The following is a 16,324-nucleotide window of genomic DNA, read 5'->3' as shown; positions in this document are numbered from 1 at the left end:
CACATAGTGAATCACCGGAAGCAAACAGCCCATGGGCACGTCTGCATGTGTGCAGTGGGTTGAGTTAGAACAAATGTGTCATCCCAGTTCATACATGCAAACTAAATGCTGCTGGATTTCATCCAAAGAGCTTTAAAACAAAAAAAAAATCTTCCAGCTGACGGAGAAGTTTCAGACTTTTTAAGCAGTTGAGACACACATTGTCTATTTTTACCCACAAATGGGTGTTCTTTCTGTTGAGAATTGAAAGTGCACATCATCTGTCTCATATCCTCTTTAGTAGGAAAGCCAAGGCTGCATAACAGGAGTCGATTCAGACTTTGAAAACACTTCTTTCTTTAATTTTGTATTATTATTATTTGTCATTTGACAAATAATTCTAACGTAACATTAGTGATCCAACAAAAATGGTGAGAAATATCAGAGCTGTCTAACCGTACAGTTTTTAGCCAGCTCATATGATGAAAACAAAGACGTACATGGATCTTTTTGTCTGCAAGTGGATGCTGTAGCACCTACGTCACTGCTACAAGCTTTTTAAATGTCATTTTCTCCTCATTCACAATTTATTCACAGCTATTTTTATCTTAATTTTCTTTACATATTTTCTCCAACATGAGAAAAATGCTGCAAGATCGGGTTAAAAACACAAAAAGCTCAATTTTCATTGGAGTGGGTCTTTATGTGCCACATCTGTCTGCTTATGTTTGTGCGATTTCTGTCCTGAAGTTGAATCAGATCTTCTTGTTTGGTCTCAAATTCAACAGGATGTTGTGTTTGGAGGAGATTCATCTTCAACATCCTGTTTTAGAGGCTTTTAATCAATAATCTCATGTATAATACGTTTTTTTTTTTTACTGAAAATAAAGCAAAAGTTCATTTTAAAGTTAGAATAATTCTTCAGATTTTACTTCATGCAGCTAAAATGAAAATCTGACTTGTGAATCCTTTCTGACCAGGATGCTTTTCACCAATTTGGAAACTTTTTTTTCTTTTAAAGTTTCTTTAATAAATCAATTACCGTATTTTTCGGACTATAAGTCGCACCGGAGTATAAGTCGCAGGGGCCAAAAAATGCATAATGAAGAAGAAAAAACCATACATAAGTCGCACCGGAGTATAAGTCGCATTTTTTTCAAGTAATTTATTTTACAAACTGGTTGAAAAAAACGATATTACATCATCCTGGAAGGTAAGTTATAACATTCATAAGTGAATAGAAAACAGGCTGAATATGTGTCAACACATATTCACATATTAGCATCATGAAAAAAACGAAAAGGTGTAGCATTTATATAACATAACAGTTTTATTTAACTATAGCCTCAAGAACTCATCAACTTTGTATCTTTACTGTAATTAATTGCACGCAATCTCACTCCGTATCACTAAATCCCTTAAATTCTTAGTCCTCTGTGTCACGTCTGAATAACTAAAGTAAATAAAGTAATTGCATAGATCACCATAAGAGGGCACTCTAGACTTACAGTCCATATCTCATCTCATTAAAAATTCGTATATAAGTCGCACTGGAGTATAAGTCGCAGGGACATTCAATCTGTGAAAAAAACCGCGACTTATAGTCCGGAAAATACGGTAATAAGATTCCCATTTGTGAGATTATTGTTCTTTAAAGAGATGACATTCCTGTGATTTTTTTTTTTTTTTTTTTTTTTTATCCACAGGTTCGATACGTGTCGGATTTTTTCAAGCAGCGGCCTCAGGTGGAAATGACGGCAGAGGAGGAACAGCTGGATCGCAAACCCGGAACGCAGCCTGTGGAACACGGAAACCACCGCAACTGCTCTGGACCTGTTTAAGTTCTCCCAGCTTGTGCTCGCCAACAGCATCTCCGTTACCAAAAGACCTGGAAGTAGAAAAAGTTCCTCCAACAATTTTATAGCTATGAGAACTTCCAGAACCTGTTGGAACCCGTGTTTCTGTTTTTGTTTGTATTTTTGCGTGCATGTGCATGTGTGTGTGTGTGTGTGAGTGGGCGTATACAAATGTGTTGCAAAAATATGCCTGTGTGTGGTTTCGAACAATATCCAATAACTATGTATATAGTTTTTTTTTTTTTTTTAAGAATTCCTGTTCGACAAGTATAAAGGTTCAGATCTGTGTGGAGAAGTTTGATTTGTGCCAAAGACATGCGTTCCATTTCAGAATTTTGTCACTGAGTGAAGGAAAAAACTTTTTTCCACTTTGGTTGAGTCAGATGAAACTCTCTGCACTGATGCAGAATTCTGATGCTTTAGTCTTTCTCTGCACGAATTCTGACATTTGTAGAACATGTGGACAGCTTTCACTGTCGCCTACAGGGGGCGATGATGTACAAAGCTAACATTTTTATCCTGTTTATACCTGATGTATCTAATAAATTTTGTAGTATTTTAACCAGTAAAAAGTCAGGAGTGAAAATTTTGTAACCAAAAAATAAAAATTATTTTATGTCAGACATATTTTTCTTTCTAGGAATGTTCAATTGCAGTTCATAAGCTATATTTTGAGTTAATATGACTGTTTTATGGACAATAATGAGGACTTACCATGTTGAAATCAGGCTAAATGCAACCATGATTATGGATGTCATCAAAATTATTTGACTTGCGTAATAGCAAATACGAGACAGTTTGATGAAACAAAAACTAAATTTAAAACTTCCATAATTCTCTGAATGATATACTGTCTATTACGTTGACCGTTTAAAGGTTAAGAATGTCCGATTACGTTTTCTGGGGGGGAAAGTTTATCCTGAAAGAGTTGGAGACATCGTTGGGAAACATTCGTGCCATCAGTTCAATCGTTATCAGTTTTCCAATTCCCCATGTGAACCTCTCCCTTATGATAGCTGTCAACAGTTACATAACCGTTTGAGTTATTATTTTTTCCATTGGCTGATCCTCTTACTTTTCTTTTTTTTTCCCTTAAGGAGTTTGAATAACTATGAGCCAGCATGTGTCAGTGTTGATGTGTGCCTCCTTAAACTGTAAAAGGAAAAGAATGTGGGTGAGCCACGTGAAGGGATGCTGTTGTCCTTCCTCCATTGAGCGTTTTTCTTCTTTACTCATACTGGGTTAGCTCACTGTTGTAATTGTCGTGTCTTAACCTGCCACTCACAGCACAGATTCCTTAATCCGTGTGAAATGACTGTCATCCGAAAGTAAGATGATTTCATGTAACTTCCAGAATTAAGACCTTGAGAATGATTATTTACCTTATATGTTCAGTCTTTAAGTTAACTGGATTTTAAACTATAATCTTCCCGATTTGAAATATCCAATAATTTACAAGTTATCATTTGTGCATAATCTGAGTTAATTTGAATTTATCTCTATAAAGATTTCAACAAACAGGTTTTTTTAACTGGGTATCATAAAATTTCCACCAATAAAAAACATTTTTTTTTATCATTTATTTTGGAGATTTTTTCCCCTCAAACATAATAGAAAAAAAACAAAACAGAATAGTTAACAAAAGATTCATTACAGGAAATATCTACAGAAAAGGGAATATGTACATAAAATTTTGATTAACTTCCACAAATTTTTAAAATATGTCACTTTATGAGTTTGACTATTAACTACAGCTTTACAAGTTTTGTATGTTAACAAGAATGATCTTAACTTTGCACATTTGTTAAAATAAAATGTAGCAGGTGGTATTTACAAATATAAAAAATATTGTAAAACTCCTAAGGCTCAGGACACGCCGGGCGTGGTTGGAAGGTGTTATTCCTCCGTCTGTCAGTAAAAGTTAGTATTTCCGACCCCACCCATACACGACAGCACCAGGGCTTTTATTTTGAAATCTTTTTATGCCTCCGGGCTTCCTGTTATCTTAGCGTAGTTTACGGCAAGTCAATGGGGGCCAATAATCTAAAGTTAAATGTGTAAAATAAATTTAAGTTTGTAAAGAAATAAAATGTAAAAAAAGTTTTTCTGTAATTAGGATTTTAATCAAAAATAAATTGTGAGGGTAAAATTACAGAAAACAAGCCTTGTTTTTCACTGAAATAAACACAAATTATGATTTTTCACGTATAGTAAATTTACATGAAAATAAAAGATTTGCTTTAAACAAGGTAGTAGTGTTAATATAGCCCTTAAAAATCCTAAAACATGTTATCTAATTTTAATTGTGAGACATTATTAATTTGCATCCTAAAAGGTGAAGGGTTCAATAACAGAAAGTTAAATGCCTCAATATTTTTTATTATTATTATAAACTAAGAATATTTTTGGATTCTATTTACTTAAATCCTGATCAGTACAAGTTGTTTTTTGTGTGTGAATTAAAGACATCTTAATTTAAAATATATATTTTTGTTAATTTTCCAATAGTGTGCTTTAAAGTTAAAAAAAAATACTAAATTTGAGATATATGTGACCATTAAAACCTGTTACTAAGGGTCAGTCCAAATTAGCTCTGATGTAAAACAGTTCAACTTTATATTACATTTTTAATAAACTAATTTTGAGTTAAATTCGACTAAATTAGTGTTTTTGCTTTTGCTTAAGGACAGCTCCTTTTACGTTCCTAACCAACATGAGTGACATTTCTTACTCATTTCTAAATGTAAATTTGGATGAGAGTGTGATAAATGACCAAACACAGACAAACAACCACTCTTAATCACGTCTTTTATTTGTAAGGCACCAGAGAAGCTTCCTTACTGCTAAAAGGTTGATTCATTCTCATAAAAGGTACAGTTGCTTACAGCTTTTTAATATTTTTTTTGTCCTAGGTATTTTAAAATGCATGTTCATAATCACATTTTACAGTTGCATTTGAAAGAAAAAAAAAAGAAAAGAAAAGAAAACATTTACAAACCTAGATATGCTATGTTTTACAGCCCAACTGGTGAATGAGAAAGAAAGCAGGAAGAGGGGAAAACTATTCATGGTTTCCAACATTGTGCCTGTTACTGTAGGCTTGTAATGTACACACATACAAAACAACAAAGTCTTTTGTGTTACAGAAACATTAAAAAGCAGCTTTGAAACATACAAAAATGCTTTAAAAAATATGTATATTGATATATTCATATGTATACAAATTGGCCCATCACAGCAAAACAAACGCACAAACCATTCACGTGTCTGTGTTTTTTCGCCGAGGAGGTTTTCTCCACAGACCGATGTCAGAATATGGAGTGCAAAATGTTATTCGTGCCTTTTTTTTCTTTTTAAAATCAAATCTCAGTAGAAGGATGCAGTTTGCTCCTTTAAGCAAAGAGCACAAGCAGGAAAAAAAATGAAATCACAACGTAAGTGCTCTTCAAATTTAACGTTTATAGTCTTCAGGAAAGCAGAGGTGGGTTTTTTCAAAGCTCGCTATTACTAAAGGAATGACAAAAAAACAAACTATTGTCTTTGACCAGTTCTAAAGGAGTCACTGACCTTTTTTTCCCTAACAATTAAGTTTGTTTTTTATTACATTATTTAACGAGGGGATTAAATATCACAGGAGAAGATACAATAGATTTTTTGGACGCATTTGTATTCGGTTTAATTAAGTCATGATTATTATTATTTTTTTTTTACATTTTCCTTAAAAATCCCAATTTGATGGTTGTAAAATTGATTTTTCACACGTTTTAAACTAGACAAATAAAGAAATGTCATTAAAACAATGTTTATTTAAAAAAAAAACCTAAAAAGCCATTTTTTTCTGCTTAAAAGCATGAAATATTCAAGAAAATTTTGATATATTGTTTTTGTGAATTATTATTTCAAGTAAATATTGATTAAAAAATGTGATAATTATTAACACACTTTGTTGCAGAATGGGGGGGGATTTCAACAACGAAAAAAAAAAATATTTTTGTGATTCATGTACTTTTAAGCTTTTGTGTGAAGACAGATCCCTTGGTGTGTGAGAGTCAGGCAGGGCTTGTGGCATAGGTCCCCACCTCTACCTGCTCTTGGCTGAAGAACGCTGCTGCCCTCTGCTGGTTAAAAACTGCATTTTTCCCAAACACAATAGAGCTGTGTGCAGCTTTTTAACAAGAAAGGATGCTTTAAAAAAAACAAAAAAACAGACTTTAGATTAAACTCCAATATTAACCGAAAAATCAAGGCTTCCAACAAAAAAAAAAAATATAGATTCTCCTTAAGTAAAAAAAAAAAAAAATGAAGAGCTTTTTAAAATTAAAGACATATGGTACTACTGTCTGCTTTTTTTCAAATTAGACCCATTCAAGTTTAATCCATCTGTTTCAATGACAAAAAGCCATTTTTTTAAGCATGGCCACACTCGCCGCAGAAAAGGCAATTCGCTCATTTTGCATTGCCACCAGTGGAGTGTTCGCCATAAGAGCTGAAGCTAAGCAGAAGTGAAGTTAGGCTACAAACTTTCCAGAGGAAAAGCTTGGAAGTTACAACATCCTGCAGGTTGTTTGGGACGACATCAACTTCAAAGAAAGGAAGAAAAAAAAAAAAGTAAAAACACAAGTACCTTTTTTACATTCACGATCACTTATACATACACCTGAAGGTCCAATGAAAAGTTTTTCTTCACGTAAACTGAAAATCAGCTTAAATCTGAGCGTTGTCAAAGGGTTAAATTCAGCTGTAGGACACAGCAGCAACAGAAAAGCCCAAAAGCTTTCTGCCCGTCACAAGATGAACTTTAAACTAAACTAATTACTTTTGTTAAACTGAAATATTTTCTTAGGGGATTAAAAAATAAAATTGCACTGAACTAATATGTCAATAAAAATACCCATAAAATGAACCCAGGATGCACTGAAAGAGAAGAATTAACAAGAATGTAGAGAATAAAAACTGTCGAAAGTCAGTAGAATGAGTCTGAAAACTGCAGATTTATGTACAGGTAGCTGAGGTTATGGTTTCTCTGTGAGTCAAATGAGAAAGCTGTGTTAAGCCTAACAGCACAGGCTTACAGTTAAAAGAAAGTACATGTCTTAAAGGAATCTATTACAGCTAATTAATAACAACATTAACCCTCACTTTCAGTCAGTTTGGAGTTTTCCTTCTCTGCACATCCAAATGTTTTCACTCCACCATCTCAGGTATCATCACTTACAGTCTAACCTTTTGTTTTTTGTTACCTCAGACTGTTTCCTCTCAGCCGCGTCACAGTGTCTGCACTAGTCGGACTTGTCTCCGTCCTCTCCTCGGGGCGCTCTCTCGGCGGGCTCTCTGGCGCTGTCCTCCTTAACGGCGGCCGGCTGGCCGTGCGAGTAGTTGGCCAGGATGGAGGAGAGGGACAGCAGGCCGGAGCTGGAGGAGACGGCGGGCAGGGAGGGAGGGGTCAGGCCCAGGGGCAGCGGGGTCACGGGCAATGCCAGGCCCTGGAGCTGGGACAGGTGTTGAACCTGCAGCTGTTGCTAGAAGGCAGAAAAGAGAAACTTCGTAAAGTTCAGGAAAACAACTGAAAACCAGATGACAAATAAACTCAAAGGAAAAAAAGTAAAAACTAAATAAATGCTGCAGTGATTAAGTTCGTCCAGTAGTTTAAAAATAAAAGTTCATACAATTCAAGTGGTAAAATTTGAATTTTTTTAAATTCTTGCTTACATTTTAAGGCCGTTTTATGTGACTTTATTGCATGTAAAATCTTTTATTTAAAACATTTAAAAAAAAATCTGGGTAAATCTTAAATCTGCACTACTATTTCGGAATATATTTACCTATTTTCAACATTTCTACAAAATGTAAAATTTCTAATTATTACCAAACCGAACAAATGTTTATCCTGTAAAACTTTTCAATTCCATCCACGAGCTAAAAAAATCTAAAAGTTCTGAACTTAACAGATTTTGAGGAAAAAATATTAAGTTTCATCTGCATCTACTTTCAATACATTTATTTTAAAAAAAAAATAACAATTTAGTAATTTATCATTTAATTGAATAAAGTGATACAGAAATACTTTAAAAAAAAAGTTTTGGGCAACTTTAGTTTTTGTCTTATTTAAACAATAGAAAAACACCATCAAATACATTTTGAATTTTGAGAGACCGTTTTCCCTTTATGCTCATAACCGCCAGCAGAAAATAAAGGAGAAATTCCCACCCGGATGATGGAGTTCATCTCAGGAGGAGTGACCTGCTTGGCTCTCTCAATGGCGCCCATGACTTGCTGCTGATGCTGAAACAAACATCAATCATCATAACAAAGCTGACAAATTCACAACTAAGAAAAAAATAGATTATAAAAAAAAAAAAATGTTTCAAGAATCTTACAAAAAAAGGCATCAGCAGTTAAGAGAGTAACTCTTACCTCCTGTGACAGGTAAGGCAGCACCTGAGCACAGATCCCATTCAGCCTCTTCACTATTTCAGCCTGCAAAGACAGACAAACCATCAGAGTAGAAAACTCACGAGACAGAAAAAAAAGTGAACTTGAAGAGTTTACCTGCTTGTGCATTTCAATGTTCAGCCCGTAAGACATTTCATAATACTGCAGGAGGAGGAAAAAAATCAAAGTTTAATTGACATTTATTAATGTGATAGAAAAAAAAGCTGAAATATTCTCAAAGTTTTGATGTAAAAGACAGGAAGAACCGAGTTCTTGTGTAAACTCAGGCTGACAGCTGAGGAGAAAAGACAGATTTGACACCAGGCTCACCATGATATAATGACGCTGCATCTCAGACTTCTCAGACGCCAGTTTGTCACACTCCAACTTCAAACTGAAAGCACAGATTACAACATGAATACCAGATAAAATACTAGTTTGTGAAAAAAAGCAAGAACTTTTTCCTGTTAAATTGCAATATAATGAACTTAATATTGACATTTTGTCCAGGTTATTGATTCCCCAAGTAAATCTTTTCTACCAATTTAAGATTTTTGCTAAGTGGCATAATAATTAAATATGTTCTAAAAGATTTAGTACAGAAATAGAAAATGTGGTAGTTTGAGAGTTTATTTGGGTAGCTTGTAAAACCCAGAAACTGTCTCAAACACTAGATCAATCATTTTATTTTGTGTTGTTATGTTATAGCAGATGTTGTGGAGTTCTGGATTAGATCCTTAAACCAGAATAAATGCTTTCTATAAATAATGATGCTGGTTTAACTGGTATCTGTCCGCCAACCAAAAGCAATCCAACAACTTGAAGGTAAAATTCTGATAAATTACTGCTGCTCTGCAAAAATACGATGTCCTAGAATGCGACATAAGTTTTTTGGGATTTTGTCTAAAAAACCGCATAGTCATAAAGACCACAGGGAACATTTTATAGTAAATTAAAGATCAAAAGATGATCGGATTGGGTCTTGAAATATAGATGATCCAAATTAACTTGTATTTTTTGGTCTAATAGAAAATTCAAAAATTAAGCTACAAAAATAGAAGACAAAGGGAGTTTAAAACGCCTCAAGTGTGAGGTTGTATCGAGGTATACCTGTGATACTGTGCTTGAAGGAACTGGAACTCATCCTTGATGCGATCGCACGAGTCAGAGGTGGTGAACTTCAGGGGCTGACTGGACTGAGAGGACGCCTAAGAACAGAAAACAAACCAGTGAGTCTCAAAGCAGTGGAAGGATCCACCAGCGCTGTATGCAAACACACATGAATTTATTAAAAAAAAAAAAACAGACACTAAGAAATGACTTCTTTAAAGGCGACTGACCACATGTGCACGAGTCTGTGCTGCTGCAGTGTGCACGCTTGACTCAAACTGTTTGCTACTTTGGCACCTAAAGCATAAACTCTGAGATTAAACCTTTAAGAGGATCAGCAAAATTAAGTTTGGGATCCACCTTGGATCGGACACACAGCCGGATAGATGGATGGTTACAGATATTCTCATTTAACAATCATCCTAATATCAAATTATATCCGGGATGACATGGATTATTCTGTGTATTTCAGCACAAAATCTCTTTTTGATGGAGTGTTGTTTGGATAAATATCATTTCGAAGAGCATATGGGAGCTGGCTGCATTAAAATCTGGATATGTTCGGACTAGAATCAGCCAGCTGTAATCCAGACTTTATCCAGCTCCCTAAACCTTATTACTGTAAATAAGTGGCACAAGGGCAGAAGGTCTCCAGATGGATTATGGGATTAAAGAGCGAAGAAGTTGTTTGGTTACATAGCGGTCAAAACACTCAGTCTTAATAGAAAAAAAGCATCACAAATTCACACAAATATGATACTTTTTTCATTAAATAGTTGTAATATATAGATATTGCCATTTGTTATTGATTGAAATTAAAAATATATCCTAAAAAAATCAAATTTTACTTTATACTGGCAGCAGCACTCGCAACCAACCTCAAATGTTTAACTCTGACTTATCTGTGATTTTCTGTCCTGGGAGTCATTCTTCACCAAAAAGATAAAAACGAGTTTCAGTGATGACTAATTCACAACCCACCATGTTCTGTACTTCAGGCCTGTGCAAATATTTTTCTTGCACCACTTAAAACGTCGAGTTCCAAAGGTTATGAAAACAAGTAGATCTTGATAAAGACTATCGTGCAACTCGATCTGCTCATTTTATCTCGTTATAAATCAAGCACACCCCACCCAAAAGTACACCGCACGTTGAGCCGCAGCAAGTTCCGTTTGGTTCTTGTTTTCTGTATTTTACAGCTGAAATAATTCAAAACTCAAACAAAATTGGAATCGACTCGGTACACAACTAGGGCATGACAAAAAATGAGCATTTATGTGGAATTTGGTGTGTTATATTAGCTGCAAAGCTAAGAATCACACTAGAAATTCTTGGCATATATAAAGGGTTGCAGTTCTTTAAAGAAAAAAAAAAAATTGATGTGAAGACTAAAACCCCACTCAAATGAAAATGCTCTTTCTTGTGTTTTTAACAAGTTTTTGAAGCGTTTTTTTTTTTTTTTTTTTTTCATGATAGAGGACACAAAGAATTTAGGATTAAAACTGCATTTCTGAGTATTTCTTTTTTCAAATTGTGTTGGATCAGGAGTAGATGAAAACTCACAGTTTGAAAAAGCTCAGCTTTATGATGCAGCAACTGGTATAGGCGTGGCGGGGCCCAAGTCTCCCTGCTCCGCTACAATTCTGATGCATCCACTTACACAAGATTCATAAACGTCATTGTTTTCATCTGAGCTCCCATCTGACTCTAAACTGCACGGCTGCATAGCTCTGATATTGCTCGTCGTTTATTTTGCTATGCTAATGTTAGCTTGGGCCTGTGAAGTGCTATAAGCTAGCAGGAAAGAGTGCACACAAAGGGCTAATGGGAAATGGAAAGGGCAACTTTAGTAATGCCCACAACTCAGAGGCAAATTTCTACTGAGCTCCTGTCACTATACAAAAAAATCTTTAAAAACTAAATATAATTAATTAAATAAAATAATTTAAATTTTAGAATTAAAAAAAATAGTTGGAGTAGGACTATAAAGTGAAAGGGATCATTTGCGTTTTTCATACTTAAAACACTTGGGATAAATGGCCCTCCTAAAAGAGAGCTAAAAGAGGACCACCAACCTTTCAATTTTTAAAAAATATTATTAATAAAATAAAATAAAAAATGAACATCCATTTTATTTATTTTATTGTATCTAACTAATCTTGAATTTGTGCTTTGATGCTTTTTTGGTAGAACTTTCTGTAAATTAATCATTTTCATTACAGATCATTCAATGTTTACAGCTTTTAAAGGTAAGAAGTGTTAATTTTTTAATATAAAGTGTATAAAAACAAAATAATAAATAATATCTGTATGCATAACACATCATTATTTAAAAACTTTAGTTAATAATTTGTAAAACAATTCACTTGAACCAAATTCTAGGTATGAAGTACTTAAAAATTATCAACTGATTTGATTTTGACTTGGAACCTAATTTCATTAAACAAATATACATTTCTTTCTCTATTCTTTTTAATTCTAAAATCAATTTTAGTTGATTATTTAAAAAAAGACAAATTTTAGCTAACTTAGTATTTTTACTTACACATAAGTTATTCTAAATGAACAAAAGTGGAAATTATTTTAGTAAAACTGAGCTTTTTACATTAAAATATATGACAAAAATAATACCTTTGCTTTAAAGAAGGTATGAAGTTGCTTTAGAGGAAATATGATATGTTGATTTTATAATCAATATTGGGTTTTCTGAGTGTAGATCGATTGGTTCCATCTTTTCTTTTTTTAACGCAGCCCTATTGACCACGACAACATGAGGTCGATTCTCTGTAGAGCTAAATGTAGCAACACTTTCATGGGTCATAATTGCCCCTACCCTTTAGCCTCCCTTTTGGGAGGGCTAAAGGGCAGGCTAAAAGGTAGGGCCAAAGCAAATGGTGAAGTGGGATCGAGTCTGCGCTAAGCTAGGTCAGTGAGAAAAACAAGGCTAACCGCATCCCCTAATATTAGCTTAGGGGAATGCTAGCATTTGGTTTTGAGCGACAATAGAGTCATTGAGGCGTTATAGCTAGTTTATGTCTCGCTTAAAACTGTTAAACTACCGCTTTAGACTCTGAAAAAATAAGTAACAACATGTAGAGACGTCTGGTATTGTGAGTTAAGCTGGCTTGACAGCTACCTGCAGCCAGCGGCGCCACTGTTTACATCAGCTGTCGGCTGCTAGCTCAGCGTTAGCTCAGCTTCCAGCCGGGAGAAGTTCCAAAGCAAACTTACCGAGTGCCTTGATTGAGGAAACATCATGTCAGCAGAGTGTTTGGTTTCGCTGCGCGTTTACGATCTAATCGAGACGCCAAGCTAGCTAGCTAGCTAAGCTAACAAGTCCCCAGATATTATAAAATTATGCGAGACGCTGCTGACACTTTGTACTCTGTCATCCTTTAAAATAACGTTAGCTAACGTTGAAGCGGCGGGAAGCAGAGATCGTCGTCTTGCTTTTACGGAAAGGTCGCTCTTTCGACTAAAGCGAGGAGTGGAAAGAAAAGAAAACGCTGTTCAAAAGAATGTCTGATCTTTCGGCATAACGTTAACGCTGCGACTCCCCCGGGAAACCCTGGATGTTGACACATGAGCCTTGGACTCTCCTTTGCTTTCAAGGGAAGAGCAGCATCACCCGGAACACAAAGTGAGCGGCGGAGCGGCGAGCGCCTCTTGTGGCACACCGATGAACTGCTCCAATTGCCATTTAAATAAAATTAATTTCAAAATAAAAGCATATCCAAACCAGCAATAAAAATGGAAATATTAGCATTAAGGAAAGTCAAGATACACAATTTAGTTTACTAATTACGCTTTTTAAAAATTGTTATAATTTGATAACTATTTTTTTATTTAGTCCAAATAAAAACAACTTTTTTCAGTGTTTTTCTGTAAAAAATAGAAAATTAACAAAAAAATAAAATAAACTTTGAAAAATGTTAAAATGGTTTAAAATTTATTTTATTATCTCAGTGAATTAAAACTCTGTGACAATGTAACACTTTCACTAATGATAGAAGATGATAAAACTTGTAATAAAAAAACAAAAATAGTAATTTTAAAATAATTACTTCAAAAAGTTATAAACATGGAACTAAATGCATTTAAAAAGTAAACAATAAGAACCAATAAGAGTTTGGTAAAAAAAAAAATCTACATTAAAACAATGCTGATTATTTATTCCAATGATGGCACATTATTTATAAAAATACATATAAGTGCTTAAACCTAAGCAATTAATCTAAATAATTTGGTGCCATTTTAAGGTCTCACAGACAAGTTTGTGACAAGGGGTGCACTCCAAAAACTGGATTTTCCTTCTGTTTATACAAAACAAGAAAAAAAAGAAGATAAATACTGACACAGCATTTTATTTTGTTCCAGAGACTCACCTGTATATCACAAACAGAAATATACATCTGAACTCGTTGATGAAAGCTTCTCCTAATTTGATATTTGGGAAAACTATACATATCCCAATGCACTTTGTTCCAGAAGTTTATTGTCCTTCTTTAATTTTGGTATTGCAAGAGAAATGTTCCTGCAAAACCAACCATAATTACATTACCTATAGATTCCAACTGTTATGACACAATTTTCGGAAAACATGTACTTACCGAATAGTAAGCAGTTTTTTGGGGACGCTTAAATACTTTGAGTACTTCATCATTTTATTGTGGAAGTGTTGGATTAAAAATATATATTAACAGGAAGTATAAACTGAACTGTATTAAAAGTACAGTGTACAACTTATTTTGGCTAGGCTTTTGGTAAACAAGGATATGGAGTTCCATATGGTAAATTTTGGGATATAGTAAGCATCGGATGACTTTCAAATCAACGATAAAACTTTTAATAAATTGTGTGTACATCTTATTTATATTAAAAAAAAGTATGTTTCTCATCTTGAAATCAAAACATCCTCAACTTTTGACAACTTTAAGATGTTTCCAGCTTGAAAACACAAAAAAAAAGGTTAAATTCCCCTAAAGGATGCTTCTGAGACGTTTACTAAAAATACCTTATCCAGTTATGAGAGCACTCAAAATAAACTATTCTCAATATTACTTTAAATATTCAAGTTTTTAAAGGGCCAAAACTAGTTATTTTAAATAGAACAAATACAGATTTCTGTACTTTTTAATCCATCTTAATCAGGTTGAAAGGTGTACAATTATAAATAAAAAAAAGTGAATAAAAATGTTTACTAAATGATGAGACAGACTCTCATACCATCAGCAAGTATAGGAACAAATTTATTTAAATTTAAAACAGATACCTTGTCATTATGTTTCTCTCTTAGAAGGCGGCAATGATCATACGTCATGTTCATGTTTGAATGAGGATCAGGCAACAGTGGTTCAAACAAATACATGAAACAACAAAAAAAATATGGCAATAGTTATGTAAATCAATAAATTGATAACTGATTGAACCCCTTTATCAAGAGCTCTGCAATGAAAACAAACAAGCCCTCACTTCTGACACAAAATAAACAGCACATGCAGTTAATTACAGTTTCTTAAAAAAGAAAAAAAAAGCAGATCATCTTTAAATCTTAAATACATAATAAAGTCTTTTTGTGTTCTTAATCATCTCTATACTTTTTAGTCTGTAGTGTGTTTTAAAAAGAGGAAACCATCGGGAGATGGCCCTTCAGATAATGACCACAGCGTTGGCACTTGGAGAGAGCCAGGCTCTAGAGAGTGGGGTTGGCACACTCAGTATAATACATAATTTACATTTTGGTTTACAAACAATATAACAACAATAATTAAAAAAAAGAAAAAAAAACAACAATTTGTACACATCACTACACAGTTGACCTTCGGCTTTCATTTGATTGAGGAAAAAAATAAATCAAGTGGTCCTAAAAACATGTTCTGGTAATGTTTTCTCATCATACAAGACAGGAGAAGAAAAAGAATTACAAAGAGGGAACAAGTTTCAGGCTGAGTGTGCACAAACTCCGTACTGACTTCTATATGATAAGTTTGATTCCACTTGGTTCAACAAAACGGCGAAAGCAAGCAAGAAGGGCCCTAAAAAGAATTCATTTTTAAAAAGCCTCCAACAACCTGTCCTTCCTTAATCAAGGCAATAAATATGAGATGTCAGGAAAAAAGAGAGACGTCAGCGACTGGACGTCTGTGACGGGCCCGCATTCCCAGCTCGATTACGCTCACGCCGCCAACACGCCATCCGCTCAGCCCGTCGGCTTGTGCCAGACTTTTGTAGTCAAGTTAGCAAAACGACACCATTAAAGTGAGCTGCACTTCACACACGGTCATTTCAAACACAGCTTCGATAAATACTTGGGTCTGCATACTCGTTTTTCATTCAATACTGGCATTCAGTTCCAACAGAAAGCTTCCTCAGCAAGAGTTTTGTTGACGCTTAAGCTCCATGCTGGTACATACTTTTAATAAAGCTTTAAAACTTTAAATTAATATGCAATCAGCTTGGATTTAACAGATTACTTGGCCACCACCTATAACTGAAATACTTGGGAAAACCTGCAATACTGGTCATTGTGCAATGTAGTACTGGACTGAATATCACGAGCAACACTGATACTGATGAAAACGAAATGTAGTGCATAACTGAGGGGCAAGAAAAAAAAAATTAAAACAGCTTAGTGTTGGTGAACTCACAAAAACAGCTTGCATTTCTCTCACTGCTCTGTCAAAGCTTCCTCTAATAATCTCCATTTATGAACAAATATGAATTTTGTGGATGACTCGGTTCACTGTGGTCCTGTGCTCCGCTCCCTGCTGACAGATGCACTGTGGTAGCCCTTAATGAAGATGAAGGGTAAGTCACCTGTGGAAAAGGTCAGAGACCGAAAAAGGTATATCTGCACTTCACTGGCACTATTCGAAACAAGCATCCAAAAAACTGGAAAATGAGCGATGCAGAAAAGAACATTTCCATTGTGTATGTGTGTATCAAGT

The 16,324-nt window shown here is 34.5% G+C and overlaps 2 protein-coding genes across 4 annotated transcripts in view; one reads left to right on the top strand and one right to left on the bottom strand.

Moving 5' to 3' along the window:
• plpp2a (phospholipid phosphatase 2a) overlaps nt 1–2,460 on the top strand; it is a gene marked incomplete in the record, with an annotated part of 21,117 nt that extends 18,657 nt beyond the window's left edge. Inside the window, 1 exon segment of the mRNA XM_024278455.2 lies at nt 1,686–2,460. Within this exon segment, the coding sequence (XP_024134223.1) occupies nt 1,686–1,820 (135 nt within the window).
• A 2,166-nt stretch (nt 2,461–4,626) lies between these two features.
• Nucleotides 4,627–13,050, bottom strand: LOC112145331 (TLE family member 5). 3 transcript variants are annotated; one of them, XM_024270502.1, is made up of 8 exons: nt 12,609–13,050; nt 9,378–9,475; nt 8,598–8,661; nt 8,385–8,429; nt 8,250–8,312; nt 8,043–8,117; nt 7,076–7,354; nt 4,627–6,415 (listed from the first exon to the last, which is right to left on the bottom strand). In XM_024270502.1, the coding sequence occupies exons 1-7, from the start codon at nt 12,633–12,635 to the stop codon at nt 7,115–7,117; spliced, it is 612 nt and encodes a 203-aa protein (XP_024126270.1). In that variant the 5' UTR covers nt 12,636–13,050; the 3' UTR covers nt 4,627–6,415; nt 7,076–7,114. The 3 variants fall into 3 exon arrangements, with proteins under 3 accessions (XP_024126270.1, XP_024126279.1, XP_024126261.1); XM_024270511.1 differs by having other exon boundaries at nt 4,627–6,020; XM_024270493.1 differs by having other exon boundaries at nt 4,627–7,354.
• Nucleotides 13,051–16,324: the final 3,274 nt, after the last annotated feature.

Source organism: Oryzias melastigma, linkage group LG22 (genome assembly GCF_002922805.2).
Source record: "Oryzias melastigma strain HK-1 linkage group LG22, ASM292280v2, whole genome shotgun sequence".
Lineage (NCBI taxonomy): Eukaryota > Metazoa > Chordata > Actinopteri > Beloniformes > Adrianichthyidae > Oryzias > Oryzias melastigma.
Note: the sequence above shows the minus strand (reverse complement) of the source record. Positions and strands in the feature narration are given on the sequence as shown.

Bases quoted from the DNA above. Each gene is read 5' to 3' on its own strand.
- LOC112145331 (XM_024270493.1), bottom strand. From the start codon at position 12,635: ATGATGTTTCCTCAATCAAGGCACTCG. The intron at 8,313-8,384 runs GTAAACTCTTCA...CTGTCTTTGCAG, and splicing joins ACATTGAAATGCACAAGCAG to GCTGAAATAGTGAAGAGGCT. The intron at 8,118-8,249 runs GTAAGAGTTACT...TGTTTGTTTCAG, and splicing joins TGCCTTACCTGTCACAGGAG to CATCAGCAGCAAGTCATGGG.